We start from the raw sequence: 18535 nt of genomic DNA on the forward strand, positions 1-18535 counted from the left end.
TATTCCTCACAGAGTAATCTAGCAAACTTTGCTCAAACGTAATAACATGTAACAAAACAAAAAATATAAAAACCGACCCGAAAGGGTACACTAATGATTCGTATTTCGCAAACGGTTTTAATGCGTGCCTTCGGACATATTTAAAACACAAAGTTTGGTGCCCTCATCCCGACCCCTCGTAGTTAGCAGAGCAACCCCCCGAGGGGTAAAAATACCGTAGTTTTAGCTAATCTGTCGGGCCCGCGCAGCATTTTTAAACTCGGGAGGGGTGGTTTTAGGCATTTTAACACTGTACAAAAATGTGTGGGGGCAGGCGGTGTGTGTGGAATCGGACTTATGTGGGAATCTATTTATGTGATACCCCCCTCCGTTAATATCGGTTGCCATGGTAACGGGCAGATTACTGCATCGTATCCACTCGATTTTTCGCCGGTTTTTCTGTTGTAATCAAATGAGGTGCGACGCGTGTGTGTGCCCCCCTTTTTAAGGGGTGTTTTTTGGGTATCGCGGGTGGTGGTGGGGGGTAGGGGGTGACACGCGTGTACTCAATTATCCGCAGTGAATCAATAGCGGCGAGATGAGGGTAGTTGTGATGCTTGTGACGCTACTAATGTCTTTTCATCTGTTTAATTTTTTGTGGGTATATTTTTTTCGTTTTTTCTCGTTGTGTTAGGCTGTGACCTATTTCCTGTGTTCGGGAATGTGGCACGATATCCGTGTGCTTTTGTATTTTTTATAATTACATTTTGTCGGTTCCGCTATTCCTTTTTAGTCTTTTGCGCAGTTAGAAAAGAGTAATGGTATATTTTAACAAGTAAATAGTGGTGTAGGAATTTTAACATTTTGCCAAAATATAATTATTTTTTACGGTACAATTGGAATTAATGGATTCGCGCCAATTCTACATTTGAGTTAGGTAGACTGTTTATTATATTGCTGAGAGACTTGGCGCTTTAGTTAAATGGTTAAAACATCGGTCCTGCGTACAAGAAGTAGCGAGTTTGATTCTAACCTAACTATCCGTTGAAGCTAGTTGGACGGTGGAATGTATCTGAAGTTTAGTATAAACTACTATTCTTAATTAATTTGTATCGCAGTAGTCTTCCGTGCTCCTAATTACGAAATTACCTTTGAGATGTAAAAAATGTATATAAATCCAACTGTAATTTCCCGGAAGGTCTATGCCTGAACCCTTATAATAAGAGAAAGGAACATGTGACAGAAAAATTAGCTCGGTTTAGATTTGTTGATATTATTATGTGATATATGTGTATACTTTCACATTCTGGAATGAAAACTGTATCCAGTAATGAGACAGGAATAGGTAAAATTTACTTTAGTTGGCCGATATAAAATAGTTTACTATAACATAAAAATCTGATCGCCAAGTAGGTAACTTATTCGAAAAATAGAAGAATGTGTAGAAAACAAAATTTAAAATAACTGAATATGGAAAAAAATAAACTATGTGTTTCTACAGATACCCTGTTCGATTTAGACGTAACGGCTAAAGAACTGTAATTTCTATACATTTTTGACTACTGGGCCTATGTGGTGGATATACTCAGCTAACGCCTTTGTGATTGTAGCTCTTGTTTGTGGTGTCAGGTTTAATGATGAGCCTTTCTTTAAAATATGAAACTATTTCTTATTCTTCTTCTTCAGTACAATGGCTCTTGTGTCTGTTTGAGATGATGATGATGATGATTGAGATGAGATAATACGCAGGAGATTTAGTAAGAAAACCAAGACTTAAACTTACACAGTAACGTTTTAAAACGCGTAAATCTGCATCTTATATAGAGCCAAAATAGATTAAAGATATCTTCTCTAGTAATTCAAACTACTATCAATTCCTAACGTCTTTCACCACTTTTGAATAAGTATCGGTTAGCATATGAGGTGAATATTTAACAGGTATTTTTTCATCCATTTGTTATTTCTTTTTCTATCGGATAAGCTATCCAACACTTATCTATCAGGTGTAAAACTCGCTCTTAATATCGTACCTTATTGCATTATGTTTAATTTCTTACGATGTTAAGAATTGTCATGAGAAAATAGAGTATCGCTCCATCTTTTCCAATTTCCACGAACTTTTTACAGTATTCTCCGCTTAGCAAAATGGTATATATATTAGTACCAAAGCCTCTCTCAACCCCTACGTAGACAAAGTTTACCAACCCCTCGGTAGATGGCGTTGTAAAACACGCCCTCTGTAAAAACAATGAAAAGAAAACTGGATACTGCTAACGCCATCTATGAAACTTTCCCGGAACTGACAACCTGAACTACAGATTCATGTAGCATGGAGTTCAAGCAGTTGCTCATAGTGCTTTCATAATTTTGTGTTGAAGAATATTTTTAATTTGATATAAGACAAAGAAAAATTCTTCATTTTAGTCACTAAAGTAGTTAACGTTATTGTAAGAAAATTAGTAAATTCTAAGTTTCGTTAAGCAAACAAGACACGTTTTTCGAGAAACGGAGATGTATATTAAATAATATTTTGTTTCCTAACCTGGAACCATATACTTGATTTTTGTGCCGATTAGATTATTTATAACTAAACAGTATACATGTAAAATATGTATATAGATGTTTTTTTTGGGATGAATAAAATAAAACACACAGAAATACTCCGCAAATCACTTTAAATTTATTTTATAAAAGTAACTTCAAATGAAATATTAAAATCATCAATGCGAACTTAATTAATTACATACAATCATTATCTTACACCTAATTATAATTTGTCAAACGCTTAGCTTCGGGACTAGCCTACAATCAAATTAATATCTTTTATAATTTATAATATTACATGACCGCTTTATTGGATAACAATATTTTTACACATATAAAATAATAATGCATTGATAGTCCAATCTATGAGTATCGTGTTATAACCCAGGTAACTGGGCTGTGAAGATCCGATAGGTTGTCGTTCCGTGTAAAATACTGTATTCAGCTGCATCTGGTGAGACTGGAAGACGACTCCAACATAGTTGGAAGAAAGAGAAGGCTGATCATGATTGTCCAACCAAGCCTTCGCTTCGATTACAGGGTTAACGACAATACTGTTTAATGTAAATATAAGTAAAAATCACAATTATTTTCAAATATTTTATGGTTAGTGAACCTAAACGAACGTCGGCTTCTAAATGACCCACCTATGGAGTATTCTGGCTTCTGGCTACTAAAGTCTGGGGACTTGAATAGAACAGCACTTACCCCCGGTTTCTGAGTACATTTAACGGTAGTTTATCTATTCAATAACGATTTTTATGTGACTTTAAACGCTATTGAATAGATAAACTAACATTTACTGCAACTCAGAAACCGGGGGTTAGACCGTCTCAAAGATATGTTTCCTGGTAATGCCAAAATATTCCCGAATTACTTTTTCGTCTTATTGTAAACTGCTCATTATGTCAAAGTGTGACAAATAAATAATTTATGTCAATAGTAAATGAGGAAGCCATTTCAATCATCATCAAAATCAAAGATGAAGTAGGGTGGTAAATTAACATATTTGATAGTCTGATTTCAAATTCAAATTGTGTGATTCAATTTGAAATGACACCGTTGTTATGAAATTGGTGGGAATCCGTTGGGAAATATCGATTGAAGTTATACTCTTTGGTTTTATGATAAAGCAGCTCTCTGATTCGTTATTCATTTTGCAATGCACACCTTCATGGGATTTTACCGACTTAATTACCATTCAACATTGGTTTTTTAACAAAACATTGTAGATACATTTTGGTCTAATTGTTGTGGCTAACAAGTTTTCAGCAGAAAATGTATATTTCCATTTAATTGTAAAAGCAAAATTGTAGCAAAATAACACCGTTTAAAGTTAATTAAACCAAAATTCAGTTGTAGCATGTCAAAAATGTTACACAATAAAGCGATCATGTATTATTTGCTATTATTTGGGCTCCAATTCGCTCAACCGTGGTACTTATTGAGCCTAAAATAAGCGTACTAAAACTTGTCTTTCCATTTTATCATATCGTATACACATTCAATAGTTGACCGACATCTGTCAAAAAATAACACACTCTCGTACCAGTATTGAGCATGTGTATTTTACGCTCAAACCAAGTACCACTTAGCGTAATTCTATCTAATAATGTTTGTATCACATTGTAGTTTAAAATAACACATTCTACCTAAGATAATAAACGCACTACACATATGCGGAAATAAATTCACAAAGAATAAACAGTTTCACTAAATTTCTTCGCTCATATTCCGTGCTTCAATTGAGCGCTCAAAATGAGCACTAATTGAATGGCGAAATATAAGTGTCTCTATAAACATAATGTAAGGACATACTAAGCATACAGATTTATACTATTTACTAATATTTGGGACCGTCCCATTTTCACAGACTAGCTAGCTAGTTTTACGAAAAAATGCACACATGCTTATATTTTCTCAAGTTGTACAGCAACTATTATTTCCCGGTATTAGAATTTACATACCTTTTAGTGCTTTAGAACCTGCTCAAAATAAAGTCAGTATTCTGTTTACGCAATTTAAGCGCTCAAGTCAAGTAAGGCTTATATTGAGCACATTGAATGCAAATGATTCGTAAAACTAGCTTCATATAAATGCAACTCTTTTAGGATAGCTTTGCTTGGCACGTAAAGGTTTCGTTTGTCACTCGGACGGCTCTAAAGCTGAAACTAAATATGATCAAAGGTATCTGTCCACTTATTAATATTACACAACATTATTATATTATTACAGTGGCTTTCAGTGTGATAATATAATAAGAATATTCAAGCAAGTGCTGAAAATTCTTGAAATAACTTTTGATTTCGTACTTGAGATGCAATATTTTCACATACTTACATTTTTATAGTATGTCATATTACTATATATTAAACTCAAGCATTTTATAATTACCTTACGGAAAATAAAATCTTTCGAATACGGAAAGATAAGTAAAACACAGGCAACTTGTATGTTTAATTCAATTAGTTTCAGTGTACACAGATACCTTTAAATACATAATTTACAATATCTATAAATTCTATCACAACTTTAAAAACAATTTAAAAAACTGAGCAAAATTAACATTTTCACTAACAAATATTTTTTTCTTATTATTTATAAACTCTATGATTATAACTTAAAAGTTTATCTTTGAATATTGAATCTCAATTCCTTATTTTATAAATTATTTTAACAATAATTATCTTAAACTATGTATTAGCGAAATTGGTGTAAACAGCAAGGAAAAATGTTGACAGTATTTTAAAAATGACGATGGGTTTCTTGCAGTAACTCGGACTAATGCAAATTATCATAAATAATTATAATTTAAAGAATTTAACTTCGTAAATTGTTCTATGTAAAACACTGGTATTCAGCAGCATCCGGTGAGACTGTAAGCCGCCTCCAACATATTTGGAAGAAAGGCTAGCCTGATATATTACTTTGACTATTACCTTAAATTGTGTTTATAAATTAATAGTTTTCTAATTAACCGTAATAAATATAAACTTTTATTAAATTCTGTCAACATTTCCCTCGATCCACTTAGACTACACGTACTCTATTTTGGCCACAACGTTGAAGAACATAAATTTACACGCCATACTGAAAACAACTTCATTCTACGTCACATGAGTAAATGTTAAAAGTGAACATAATATAAACGCAAGTACATTTCATAAAAAAGGAATAAAACTAGTCGAGTGTAAATAAGATTTCGTTTGAGCATAAATTTCTGCGCTCAATCAAAGAATGCTCAATTCAAGCATGTTTAGTTCTTTTTAATTCTGAACTAATTGTGGTGTATTTTATACCCTTTTGTATGTTTTACCAGTGCAGTGTATTTTTGCTTGATTATCCACTTTTATCATCTACTCATTGATTTGGTTATCGGGTCTCAATTTCGAAGTTTGCTTACTAACTAAGCTCTGGGGTATTAAGACAGATAGTGTATCTATATAAATTTATTCACTACAACGTCTTCATTCCATACACATCATCACTCCTTTTCTTTTTCTCTTTTAAAATTACTTTTAAGTTTTTGGCAATTATTAGCAGGATCCACAAATTTTCCACTTAAACGCTTGATTATTAATATCATTAACGGTGTTCTTATAAAAATTCCAGATTATATAACCCTTTCAACTTTTACATCTTTCTCGAATATTCTACGTATACCTTTCCTTCAATTGACAATCATCTTTAAGATATTATCTCCTTTTCTCTCATCAGCAAAAAGATATTTTACATCTCTTTCTAACCCACCAGCAGCCTAAATACCCCAGTGCAATCTATTTTATACAATACCTACAGAGCGACACACAGAACGGTCAAATACTACAAATTCTGAATATTCGGAATATTCTGATTTATTCTGATCAGACGATGTGACTGGAAGCTTACGACTACCGAAGATCCAAGTCACATTAGAGTAAAAATAAGGGGATATTCTACCAAACTGTCGGTAAAATTCTGTTCCTCTCGTTTCAACTTTATTGTGACTTTTAATAGATTTTACAAAGTTATTTACGTACTAATTCAGTGTGGCATCAAGAAAAACGTTTTGATTTCAGACTACAGTGTTGATTTTCGTAGATGTATTATCCCGTCTTGCCACTTTCATTGGTAATGTTATTGATTAAAGTTGTTATGTGCTATCGAGATGACAATAAGGAACATCCATAGCAAGGAGATACTACAATACTCTTGTCACCGTAACAAAAAATAAAAAGGTTATAACATAATTTTACTGAAAATCATGGTCTTAGGATATCGTTCTTCTTGACACCACACTGCAAAACATCAAAAAACAACCTGGAACACACTATATACACCAAACCCAGCGAATTAACTCGTGCCATCACTCTTGCTGGACTCACTTTCCTCCGTGATAGTGATCATGGGAGGAGAATCATACGTCCCATCTCCTGGCGACGTCTCATTCATCAGCTTTTCAAACTTTGGAGACCCTGAAGGTAGGATCTCTCGTACAGACTCGTACATATCCGTCCTGATAATCGGCAAAGACCCTCGCTTACCCTTCAAACCATCTTTTCCAGGACCTTCATCTTCTTTTATAGTCTCCATTGGAACTTTTTCAACCTCTTCGTCCTCTAACCGAACGGGAAGACTGTCGGCCCGATTCAAAGGCTTTGCACTTTCAATTTTCTCAGACACGGGAACTGCTACCCCGTTCTCCATTTTCTTCTGATCGTGGAGGTGTTGCAAGCTGTATTCTCTCGCTTGAACATCAGACAGTAGAGGACCATCAGTTGAACCTTCGATGCAGTAACCAGGTCCTTGTAAAGCATCGCTTCCAATGATGGAGTCTTGTTTGAAAATGGCTGCAGTGACCACGGGTTTATCAGGATCTGTAGGTGTTTTACTTATGAGAGGTTCTTGAGAATTGTCGTAGACGATACCTTCGGGGATATTGGAGTTAGCTACGTCGTAGCCAGCGTAGACTGGATAACCGAAGGGGCCTTGTTCGTAGCCCATTTGGCTGCTGTACGAGTAGCTCACGTTATGAGAGCCTATAGACGACATGCTGAGATCTGAGATGGAAAGACCAGTGCTCGACAGCGCCAGCGCCTTGGCTTCAAACTTCTCACTACTTCTTTCACTGTCTTCTTCAACCTTCTTCTCCACTTCCTCAGGGACGCGGTGTATGAGAGCCTGGTTGGTGGAGATCTGCGGGTCGTGGGGAGGCGAGCTGATGATGGTCTTGTTTGGTCTGTAGGCGGCTGACTGCTGGACCTCTACCACGAAGATACCGTCGTTGTCTGGTGAGTACTTCATCTTTGTTTCTCGGCCGTTTTTGGTGATATCCTGAAACATAACATATAGAAAAAATATAAGTACGTATTATTTATAAATCTTTTTTAGGTGGATACTGATAGACGTGTTTTTGTCGACTAACAATAAAATAATGTACAGACAGATATACTTATTTCGCTAGCATTTTTTGTTAAAATAATCCTCTATACCATGTCCATGAGTAAACAATATATTATTTTTAAAAACGAGGTAAGATCCATTTGGCATCTTTTGTAATCACGTCTTAATAGTAGACAACAGTTACTGGAGCGAGTAAACTATAAGTACGCTTTTACACCGACCTTGTTCTTGGTTCGTATTAGAGCATTCTACAACTGAACGCATACTAGAACATCTGTTTTCTTGTTCTATTAAATTTTCCATTAATAGTTTAAGTCTATTTACATATTATACTCAGCTAATTACGAGTAGGGTGTCCGACACATAATTGGCGTTCGTGTGCCATGCATGTTCTCCGAATAAAATTATATAAGTTTGTTTTTTGTTACTCTACTGTACAGGAGTAACAATAGATCATACATGGGTCCATTCCACCAGCCATTGTACCATGATGAAATAACTGCCACTATTTCAGTAGTCCCGTAGAAGCGTGTACGTTCGAAGTGAAAACTCTCTAGGCAATAAATTCTATGTTATTGGGTACACTTACATTTCTTTCCTCCGTTTCGACTATCAAATGATTGTTTTTGAGGGTCATGGTGAAGATGGAGCCGTTAGCTGGAGGCGCCTCTCCCTCACCAGTGCCAGTGCCCGTGCTCTCTTCAGTTGGAGATTTTAACTGGAAGCAAGAGAGAAATCTGGTTGTAGAACTGTGTTATAATAAGGTGTTGCTTGAACGGTTATTGAGTTCGTGTATTAAAAATGACTAGTGTTTTAAAGCCTAGAGAAAGTAATTATAGGCGCCCTGTTACATGGCGGGTTTAATAATACGTAATTTAAAAAAAAATATCGTTGGATAATATTATCTTTTAGGCGCCCTCTTACAACTATAATAATAATATAATAAAATAATGTCCTCCTAGCCGATATACGGCTACGGCGGTCAGTTTCATTGAAACTGGCCATCTGTGCAGGACTTTGTTTATAGTGTCCAAGTGTGTGCACAATACACAGGTACACTCTCTATTCCATCACTCTCATAGTTTGGTGGGACGGATAACCGACACGACCAGTGAGAGGTCAGGCGCAGGACCGACGGCTTTACGTGCCCTCCGAGGCAAGGAGGTCTTCGACCTCAACTTCCCAACTCCGGGCAATCTCTAAGAAATTCTTAACAGAAAATCTCAGAAAAGACTTTTTGGCCCGACCCAGGATTCGAACCCGAGACCTCTCGCACGGCAGCCGCATATACTACCGACCGCACCACAGAGGCAGTTTAAACTATACATATTCTTAAAATGAATGGCAAGTTTAATAATACTTTATTTTCAAATCGTTGGATATTATATTTTTTTCAATTTTTCTTAGGTATAAATGGGCTCATAAATTCAATTCAAATAAATTATTTAGTATAGGTAGTGTGATATAAGATGGTAACTAATATCCAGATAGATTTGAATGTTGTCGTTTTTTTAATCATGTTTTTGCAGAATACTTATACCTTAGCATTTCTGGTGGATTTTTTACACATCAATACAAACACATTGAAGTTCAAACATACAATTGAGTTGCCAAACATTGCACAAGACGCCAGCATCACCATGACCACATCTGGCTATTATAACGATGATAATGACAGTCGTAATGACTAAGTCAGCCACTGACAAAGGACTGCCCTACAGTTTGGGGGCCCGCTAATGACCTGCATTGACAAATCGTTCACCTTCGCCCACGCAATACGTACAAGTCATAAGCGGTAGCGAGAGCGAGTTTATAAAGCATTAGCTAAGGTTTGTTGTGTGCTTTAAAGTTTAAGTGAGATGTTAAAATAACAGCATGAATTAAATTAAAATATTGAAGTAAGTATAGCGGAATTTTATAATTCGTGTTCGACAGTTTCGCTTCAATTGAACTAGAAATTTAATATAAGATCTGAACTTGACTTCAATTTGTAAGATGGAGCTGAAATAATATTTAATTTAGTATGTAGTTATAAAGAAAACCGTTACAGAAATCTAGATCATTTTGTCAAATCTATAATTTGTAAAATGTAAGTGACTAAGCATTATTTAAACTGTTCGGTTCTACAATTTGTTAAAGTAGTGGTCTTGAAAACCGCTATCGCTACCTCTTAAATATTACAACATAGCACAAACCAGATTATAAAGATCTCTAACGTATCATAAAAAATCCTAATTCCATCTTAAAATTACGAGGCATTTGGAGAGCAGGAGGTCTTCCTAAATTGGTCGTCTCTTCATTTGATACGAAGGAATTTTGCTGTATTATACGAATTTAAGTATTATACTGACTGTTTAAGAATATTATACCTTATTTGTTTAACGATAAGGTCGAAATAACTATGGTTGGAAGTTTATGATTTGTATTTGAATGCAAAAATAAAAAGTGTTTCGGTATTTCAACTTTTTGACAGGTAATGAAGCTTGGCCAGGTGTTGCCAACCTTGATGTATAATTAGTTATTTTATATTTAAATAGACTCATTTAATTTAGGACAAAATTTGTGAAAGTACTTTGATTTAAATATTCACCGCTATCATTATAGTAGCATTTTGATTTCTCCGGAGAATAAATGTTTCTAAGTTTCTGAGTAGTTGTTTAAGGTCTGGTTCTGCGTACAATGGAGCTTACCTAACGTAAAATTAATTAATATAAACACAAAAACAATTAGATACAACTATTATTTTGACTACCGTTCCTGTCTAAATATCTGCTTTTTAGCTACGTTTTGCCACAGACTGATATCAAATGATTAGCTCAACTCGACTTTTTTTACTAGAAGCCCTCCTCTTCCTATCACTTATGTCTTCAATAACTATAGTCCTCGTCTACGAACTGTGATAAAAGAAAACTAATAGTTGTAAATGTTAGAGCAGGCCAACACACAATTCTAAAAACCAATTTCATATAATTTACAACACAAAAATATACAAAAATGCTAAAAAAATGCTAAAAAAATAAAAATATTAAAAGTTAATAAACTTTGCTTGCTAAATTATTCTAAAAGTTTCGTATAAAAAGGTACACAAAAACTGTTTGATTTTTATTAAGGAAAAACTGCGCAGTAGACTTAAATGCGTAGTTGAGATAAGTGTGTACAAGTATGTATGCTAGTGCTATGTCGTATTGTTTACAAAGAAATATGCTTGGTTCTAATATAATTTGTTCAGAACTGTTTCTAGTATAACAGGTCGACTACTTAGTTTTATAGCCTTGGAATGCACAATTTATCTGGATAATAATTAATAATCCTTTATATATGTATCAGCTACAAAAACCTGCGGATTATTGATGTTCTAATTTCTGAATTGTGTATACCTTCATCAGCCGCGATCTTTTTTGTTTTGAGAATATAGTACATTTACCTCAATAAGCTGTTCAGTTGATTCTAAACATCCTGAAAGACGGCATTTAGATCGGTATTCTAGGTATCCTAAGAGTATTTGAGTTTTTTTCACTAGAAACGACGGTGTAAGAAATAAATAGACCGGTGAGATATTCATGTGTTGAAAAACAGATCCACGTTGAAAAATATTGTTACTATTTTATCTAATAGATACTAGAACTAGTTTCCACTATCCTCTACGAACTCCTATCGCACGTTCGTAGACCGGTTCTACAGCTCGTAGCTTTGACGTAGACGATCACACTATTTTACTATTGTTAGATCAATGTTGGTATGATATCGTATTACGCATATAAGAATGAAAATTTGCACTTATCATATTATTATATAAAACCAAAAATACACATATCGAAGGCAATGGCCCTATTAACGATTAAAGATGAAATATTTATAAAGCAATAAAAAATACAACTTCATTATACTATTAATAGTATAGCAGCACGCGGTCCACGCGCCATCTATTGCGTTAGAACAAAAAATATATAAAGTACCTCCTAATAAACCAAGCAATCCTAAGCAATCTTCTTAAAACATTATCTCAATTTAAAATTATTCACAAAAGTCAACAGCCCCATAAATCTACACCTAACATCCCAAAAAACCAAACCTATTCCCAAAACCGAAGCACCACTTCGTAAAACGAAACAAAAACCAAAAACAAATAAGAATAAAAAATGGTACAAAACCTTGCCGGAGTGCCTAGGTCTTAAAGTTAGACCTAACTTAGGCCATCATCCGTAGGTCGTTGGCCGGTCGTCGCCCGCGCATTTCGGCGCGGAGTCTTTTATTTTTTTTCTCACTCCCCCCTCCCCCCCCCCCCCTCGTGAGCGGTGCGGGCGCAGGCTCCGAATCGGGTTGCAGTTTTTAGATGCACCTACTCGAGTCGTATGACTATCTAACGACCGGACTATCGGAATGAGTGGAGTGGTTGTTAGAACACTTTTTTGCGAGTGATAACATCATGTATTCGTTTATTAAAAAAGATTATGTACGAAGTTTTCTTTTATTGCATATAAAGTACTTATTGAAGCTTAGTTTTAATTAGATTATTTAAAAATATATATTTTGAAATCTTTGCTCCTATTGCGTCTTATTTTCGTCAATAATATTTATTTTTAATAACATTACAATTACCAAACAACCAAATAATGGACAAAGCCATCACTGAATCACTTATTGCAACCGAGTACAAACAGCAACTACTAAAATCTGACGTCACATCGTACGAACAACACATTATTATATAACCTTACAATATTAAATACACATTTACGTATCAAAGACTACATAATAAGATGTAGATGAACGGTAAGCAATTCAGTTTCATCCCCCACCCCCTCTCGTATAGCTCTCGTATGAACTCGAGTGAAAGGTACAATTTGAATTAATTACAAACTTACTCATCTGTTAAAGCAATTGACTTTAGTCTTTGAGTGTTATGTGATTAATGAACTAGAACAGATTAAATGATAGATTGAGAAATTCAATTTTGTATTCTCTATTTAATTTGCGAAGTTTTGAGTTAATGTTCTACGTATTGTTAATGAATTTTCGTTAGTGTAACTAGCCTGATTTCCTTTAAGAATGGTACGAATTGTTTTAAAAACTATTAGTTCTATAATACCTCTCAACTGTTGCATTTCTTAACTATCGAAAGTTACGCCAAAATTTTTTTTGACAAAGTAATCATGAAAATATACCAATATTTTTTTGAGATAAACTTATGTTAATCTGGAAAGACTCTAAAAATGACCCAACCGATACAAACTAGAATAATTTATCGAACAAAATTATTTTCTACTATGATGATATCCGATTTCGGCCACGGCAACCTCTTCGACTGCGCTGATACACTCGGAGATGTATTAAGTAGCTAATTTGTTCTCTCTCTTAATAACTTTAATATAGCTTAGATACAATCTAAACAATCGTCCCAAAAATGTAGCACAACACGACTCCACTCCACTCTTGCTCCCTGCACGCATTCATCGAGAAGTGCGTTGCACTATAGCGAGCCAGTTTGACTAGATTTTTGGCAACGAGTGCAACCTCCCCCCGCCCCCCGCTCCTTCCTTCCTCACCGGTCGCCCCCCGAGCGCCCGCGCAACGATTATGATCCCTGATGACTTGTAACATCGAGATCAGTTTTGATTAGTTTTCTAATGAGATGGAATGGCAAATGAGTTTATAATGGAACTTATGAGCTGAATAAATATAGACGTGAGTGTGAATGAACTACTATATGGAGGAAGGAGAGTTTTTTAGCAATTATGGTGTCCTTTCAGGACCACCTTCACGTTTGAAAGGGAAATATGGTGGTCTTTGCTCAGCTGTTCAACCGTTATAACTTGTTCAGAGACCAGTTTAGTCTGCAATCGCTGATTGGCTCCTAGAATAAGAACATTTCCATGCACGTGGAGACCCATGAGAAAGCTAAATATACTCTCTGAAACGGTTTCTTACTATTTGGTACCTATAAATTGGCTATAGTCTTTTATAAATATGTACGTATTTTTGATACGAATAATTAAAACAAATCAAAGAAATACATACATAAAATCTTTCACTTCCAAATAACCGATTAAAACACCCTACTTTTGCCAAAAAAAACACAAGTAGGTACCTAAAATGACTAAGTACTTAGGTACAAAAACGTTTAAATGTGTACAATGGTCGTGAAAACGTAAGATTATCTTGATAAAAGGTACTTTATTTCCTTATAAAGAGTGCTCGTGAGATGTAGGCCCTACTGGTCATACACTAAAATGGTAGTACTTACTACCATGTTACTACATGATGCTTCAATACACATAATATGCTGAAATATTCAGCGTAAACTATTTTAACAGTTTTATAGGGTTGTTTAAAGGGCATAAAGGAATCGAATCAATTACTGTTCCAATACTGGATAAAATTCTCCTCCTAGAATGACAGGGGTTGAATCTATCATTTAGTGGAGTGCTAGTAGACTGCATGCTCTTTCAAAAACTATTTTAGAGAAAGAAATATTTTGTTTTGTTGTTAAACTATGAAACAATTATTAATATTAATCATTGATGTATACAAAATATTGCAAAACCAACGGTTACGTTCGATTCGAACTGTTATAAACTTGCATAGGAGGCGATTACTTACGCCACTTCGCTATGACTTCTATATCGACTCTGGCTATACTTTGTACATACATATATACAGATGACTTTGTGTCTATTCTTTGTTTATTTTGAAAAGTCCGAAACAAAATTCCGAGTGCTTAAGACAGTATCAAGAATTTCTATACTTCTCTCAACTTATCAATATTTAAATACATCAACAATCTCTTAAAGGATTCCTTCAATTTGATTCAATTATCCACGGCCAATCACAAGTTATAAAACTGAATATTTAGGATACACTCGTAAAATTCTGTCATCCAAAAAGGAATAAATGCACGTAGGTATGAGGTAGGTATTTCACCTTTTATATACTTACCTATTCACATAAATAACTAGTTTGTGTTCGCAATTTTTGCTTAAGAATTTTCACTGCTTTTCATAGAAAGTTTTAACCTATGGTAATCAAGGATAGTGTAGTTTATTCTCTTCAAGAAAGCATTAGTTTAAGCTGTAAATTAACTTAAACTTATTTTTCAGTTTGTCTTGTCAGTCAGCCTTGCAGAAAAGTCCTAAATCATTACAGTCTAGAAACAGACTACTTTTCGAATCAGGTTTTCAATTGAAGATCGACATAGGTTCCCATGATCTTAGTACCGTTTAACACTTCAAATATTCTAAACCATCTAACAAAATAAAGTTACTGGTATTTCATTAAGCAACCTAAAAATATCATAAAGAATAAGGTACGTTAGCGTAAGTTAACTAACAAAATTCCTTACAATTTTCATCCTAACTCTACACTTTCTAGTCTAAAACTCAGGCAGTAAACTAAGGTTATATTCTGGTGAAATTGAGCGTGGTTGTAACAAATTCGGTGGAGTCGATAGCCGAGTATCGTGAGTTATGGCCGCTAACGACCGACGGACGACCGGCACAATACTGCTACCGTCTGCAGAAAAATAATAGACATTTAGGTTGAGAATTTCGTCTTAAATCGTTCACTAATTCCTTGTTTAGTGTTTGCTGTTCTATTAAGATAGATAATGTATTGATATTTTATTAAAACTGCAAATTTAACTCTGATTACTCATCACGATTTCAAGGCTCAACTGCACTTATTTAATTGAAATTGTCAAGCGATTTCGAAAGGACAATTGCTTAGATTGAAAATAAAACACTAGTGATTTAGTTAATCACAATCTGCAACCTACGGCTATTTTAAAATTTTTTCGTCGTGATAAAAAAAGCTCAAAGAAACAACTAGCAAATTAAGGGACATCTGTGATTTCTATCTACATACACCTAACTTTACCTGAAGTTGAGAAAAAGAAAAGAGTATTAGTGAGTCGTCAATGTACTTTATCTCCACTAACTAGGTACATTTACATACCTGATTCTACATCAATGTAATTCCAGCGCCTTATGCAGATGTATGCTAGTAGATTTTACATCATAATACATACATTTGACAAATTTCCCCTCAGAACAGAGGCAGTACGAGTAATCGCTGGCACGTTACAATAGGCGAGCTTGTACGTCGGATGTGTGGCCGGATGAATGTTACAGTCATTCTTCATGACCGGCTTGTGTTGAGTTATATGAATGCTGCGAAGTGATTAGTCGGCTTTGAGCGGCTTGGGGGTGGTGGAAGGTAGGTTATCGTGCGGAAGAATAAAGTTTTTAGGTATTGTAGTTATAAAATCATAAAGTTATCTTAAAATCTTGTCTACAGCTACGTTTACAGTTTCTTAGGTAAATTTCATGGAGAAAAACACATTTTCAAATGATTTGAAACAGTAATTTACACTGATATTTTTAGGAAAAAACTTAAAGCGACGTTGAGGTAACTGACTTGTTGATTCGTTAACTTATGTGCTTATATATTAAGAATTCAGTTAAGAACTTATAAATCGCTAAACAGAAAAGGTAAACAAACAAAGTACCCACAAAGAAAATGTTTATTTCATATGCACTTTTAGAAAACGTATTATTTTCCTCAACACACATACAAAAACAAATCAATAATCTAATCAAATTCATAAATACAGCCCTCCATCTCATTCTCAAATAAAATTAACATAAACATAAAAAGCATTTTCTAAGATTCAATTTCTCTGCTCCCACTACCCGCATTCTTGTTGGGACTATCACATATCGTCCCAATCCGGAAGGCCTCACCTTATTTGAATACGCTACAAGCACCCTACAATACTGCCCATCCCTTACAGCTTAATAGCTAGATACATTCTCCCTTATTGAGTGTTTTGTTAACAAGTAAATAAGGACCCTTATGTGTAATGTTTTTGAATTGTAGGTAACAATATGGGCTTGGGTTAAGGATATAGAACCTTTTTGAACAACTTAGAAGTTAATGTACTCAAAGGTTTTTTTTCAATTGGAGGATTAATCGAAAACTAAGATGTTCGTTCGTTTTGATAATATATTAATTTTGTAGTATTATTATAATAATATGTCCGAATCGTCTTTATTCTCGTAATCACAAAACATATATTACTTGGTTTTAAACACTACTTTAAATAGAACAACTACCAAAATGTATTTTTTGTGAAGTCAATAAAAAGACGCTCACAGACAAAAATATCGAATCGAAACGACTATTTTTATTACACAAATATTAAGTTTGCTTAAAAATCAAACCTATGAAACGTAGTTCAACAATATATTCTTACTACCTGAAGCAAAAAAACGAAAGAATTAAACGCTCTTCACACAAAAAAATTATATAATTTATTACAAATTGGATACATAAATAAATATATACTTCCACAATTTTTTCGCACATCAAATATGTACAACGAAATCTGTACGAAGTTATTTCGTTCATCACGCTGAACACCTCCAACCCTAAGATTCCTCATAGCAGTTCCCAAGTGAGTTGTTTGATAAATAATTCAGTTGCACGGTGATACGGTATTACGAGAGTTTTGCCACATTTACAACATACATCTACGTTCGACACTTACTGAGCACGTGTTAAGGTGTGTTAATGTGTATAGAATTTTCACCTGAATACCATGAATAATGTCAACTTTTTGAGAATAACTCGGAATTATTTGACAGCGAGATTAGGATGTGTTAATTAAATGATGATTTCATTTGAAATCAAACGGTAATATGTGTAATACTGTTTTTTTAATAAATTTTCTTTAATTTACTGACCTAGGGGGTCACACAATACTGTAATTTTTTAACTCCTCCGCTTAAGCTCAATCTATAGTAATATTATAAAGAAGAAAGATTTGTATGTAAGTACGTTTGAAAGGACCAATGATAACACTTCTTTTACTATTTAATTGCTACACTATCACTGATTAATGTAGGTCTTTTTATCTGCAAGATAAAAAAATTGTTTATATTATGGTGTCAGATCATGTTAGTATATGCATATGAATATGCACCCACGTCCTCTTAATTAACTTTGCCTTAGCCATTGAGCTTCTTGTGGTTGATTTTGTGTTCTATATTGTGTTCAAGTATCCTATCCTAATAGCTTTAGCTATACCAAGGCAAAACAGTAGATTTACGCATTCAAATGTAAAAAGTTAAAGAAATTATTCTTCAAACAAAACGATTCCCTAGTCAACGCTAAGCACATTCACCCATAACGAAGCAACAGTCGTAAACAGTTTTAATATGTTTTTTATTACAGATATAATCAGTACATATATTATATCGTAAAGTACCGAATCTTGGCAGCGTCATAACTCTGATTTTGCAACTCGTTTGTATGTAAAAATGTGTTAAAACACGACTTTGGGCTTTATGTAGTCGTTTTGAGATTAACTGTTGTTAAAGTTTATTCTAAAAGGAACAAAGGAATAAGTGGTTTTAGTAACTGATTCACATTCTTCTTTTACTCGCCTTATTTATGTGTGCATACACAGAAGAGGATGTCTGTCAGTAAACCAGGAGACAGTAAGACTTTACGTTTAACATTCTTACCAAAATTAAGCAAAGATCCATGTATGCAGCTTTTAGCTACAATGAAGTTAGCAAATTGTTTAAGAAACTAAAAATATTACTGCTTGCTTTTCGAGTTATATTATTTT

General features: G+C 34.3%; 1 protein-coding gene across 2 annotated transcripts in view; it reads right to left on the reverse strand.

Moving 5' to 3' along the window:
- Nucleotides 1-2637: 2637 nt before the first annotated feature.
- LOC142977710 (uncharacterized) overlaps nucleotides 2638-18535 on the reverse strand; it is a 71044-nt gene continuing 55146 nt past the window's right edge. For both annotated transcript variants that reach the window (XM_076121784.1, XM_076121783.1), the window contains exons 5-6: nucleotides 8495-8623; nucleotides 2638-7836 (exon numbers count right to left, since the gene is read on the reverse strand). In XM_076121784.1, the coding sequence (XP_075977899.1) occupies nucleotides 6856-7836; nucleotides 8495-8623 (1110 nt within the window). In that variant the 3' untranslated portion in view covers nucleotides 2638-6855. The remainder of the gene's footprint in view (nucleotides 7837-8494; nucleotides 8624-18535) is intronic.

The sequence above is a fragment of the Anticarsia gemmatalis genome, chromosome 13 (assembly GCF_050436995.1).
Source record: "Anticarsia gemmatalis isolate Benzon Research Colony breed Stoneville strain chromosome 13, ilAntGemm2 primary, whole genome shotgun sequence".
In the NCBI taxonomy this organism is placed as follows: Eukaryota; Metazoa; Arthropoda; class Insecta; order Lepidoptera; family Erebidae; genus Anticarsia; species Anticarsia gemmatalis.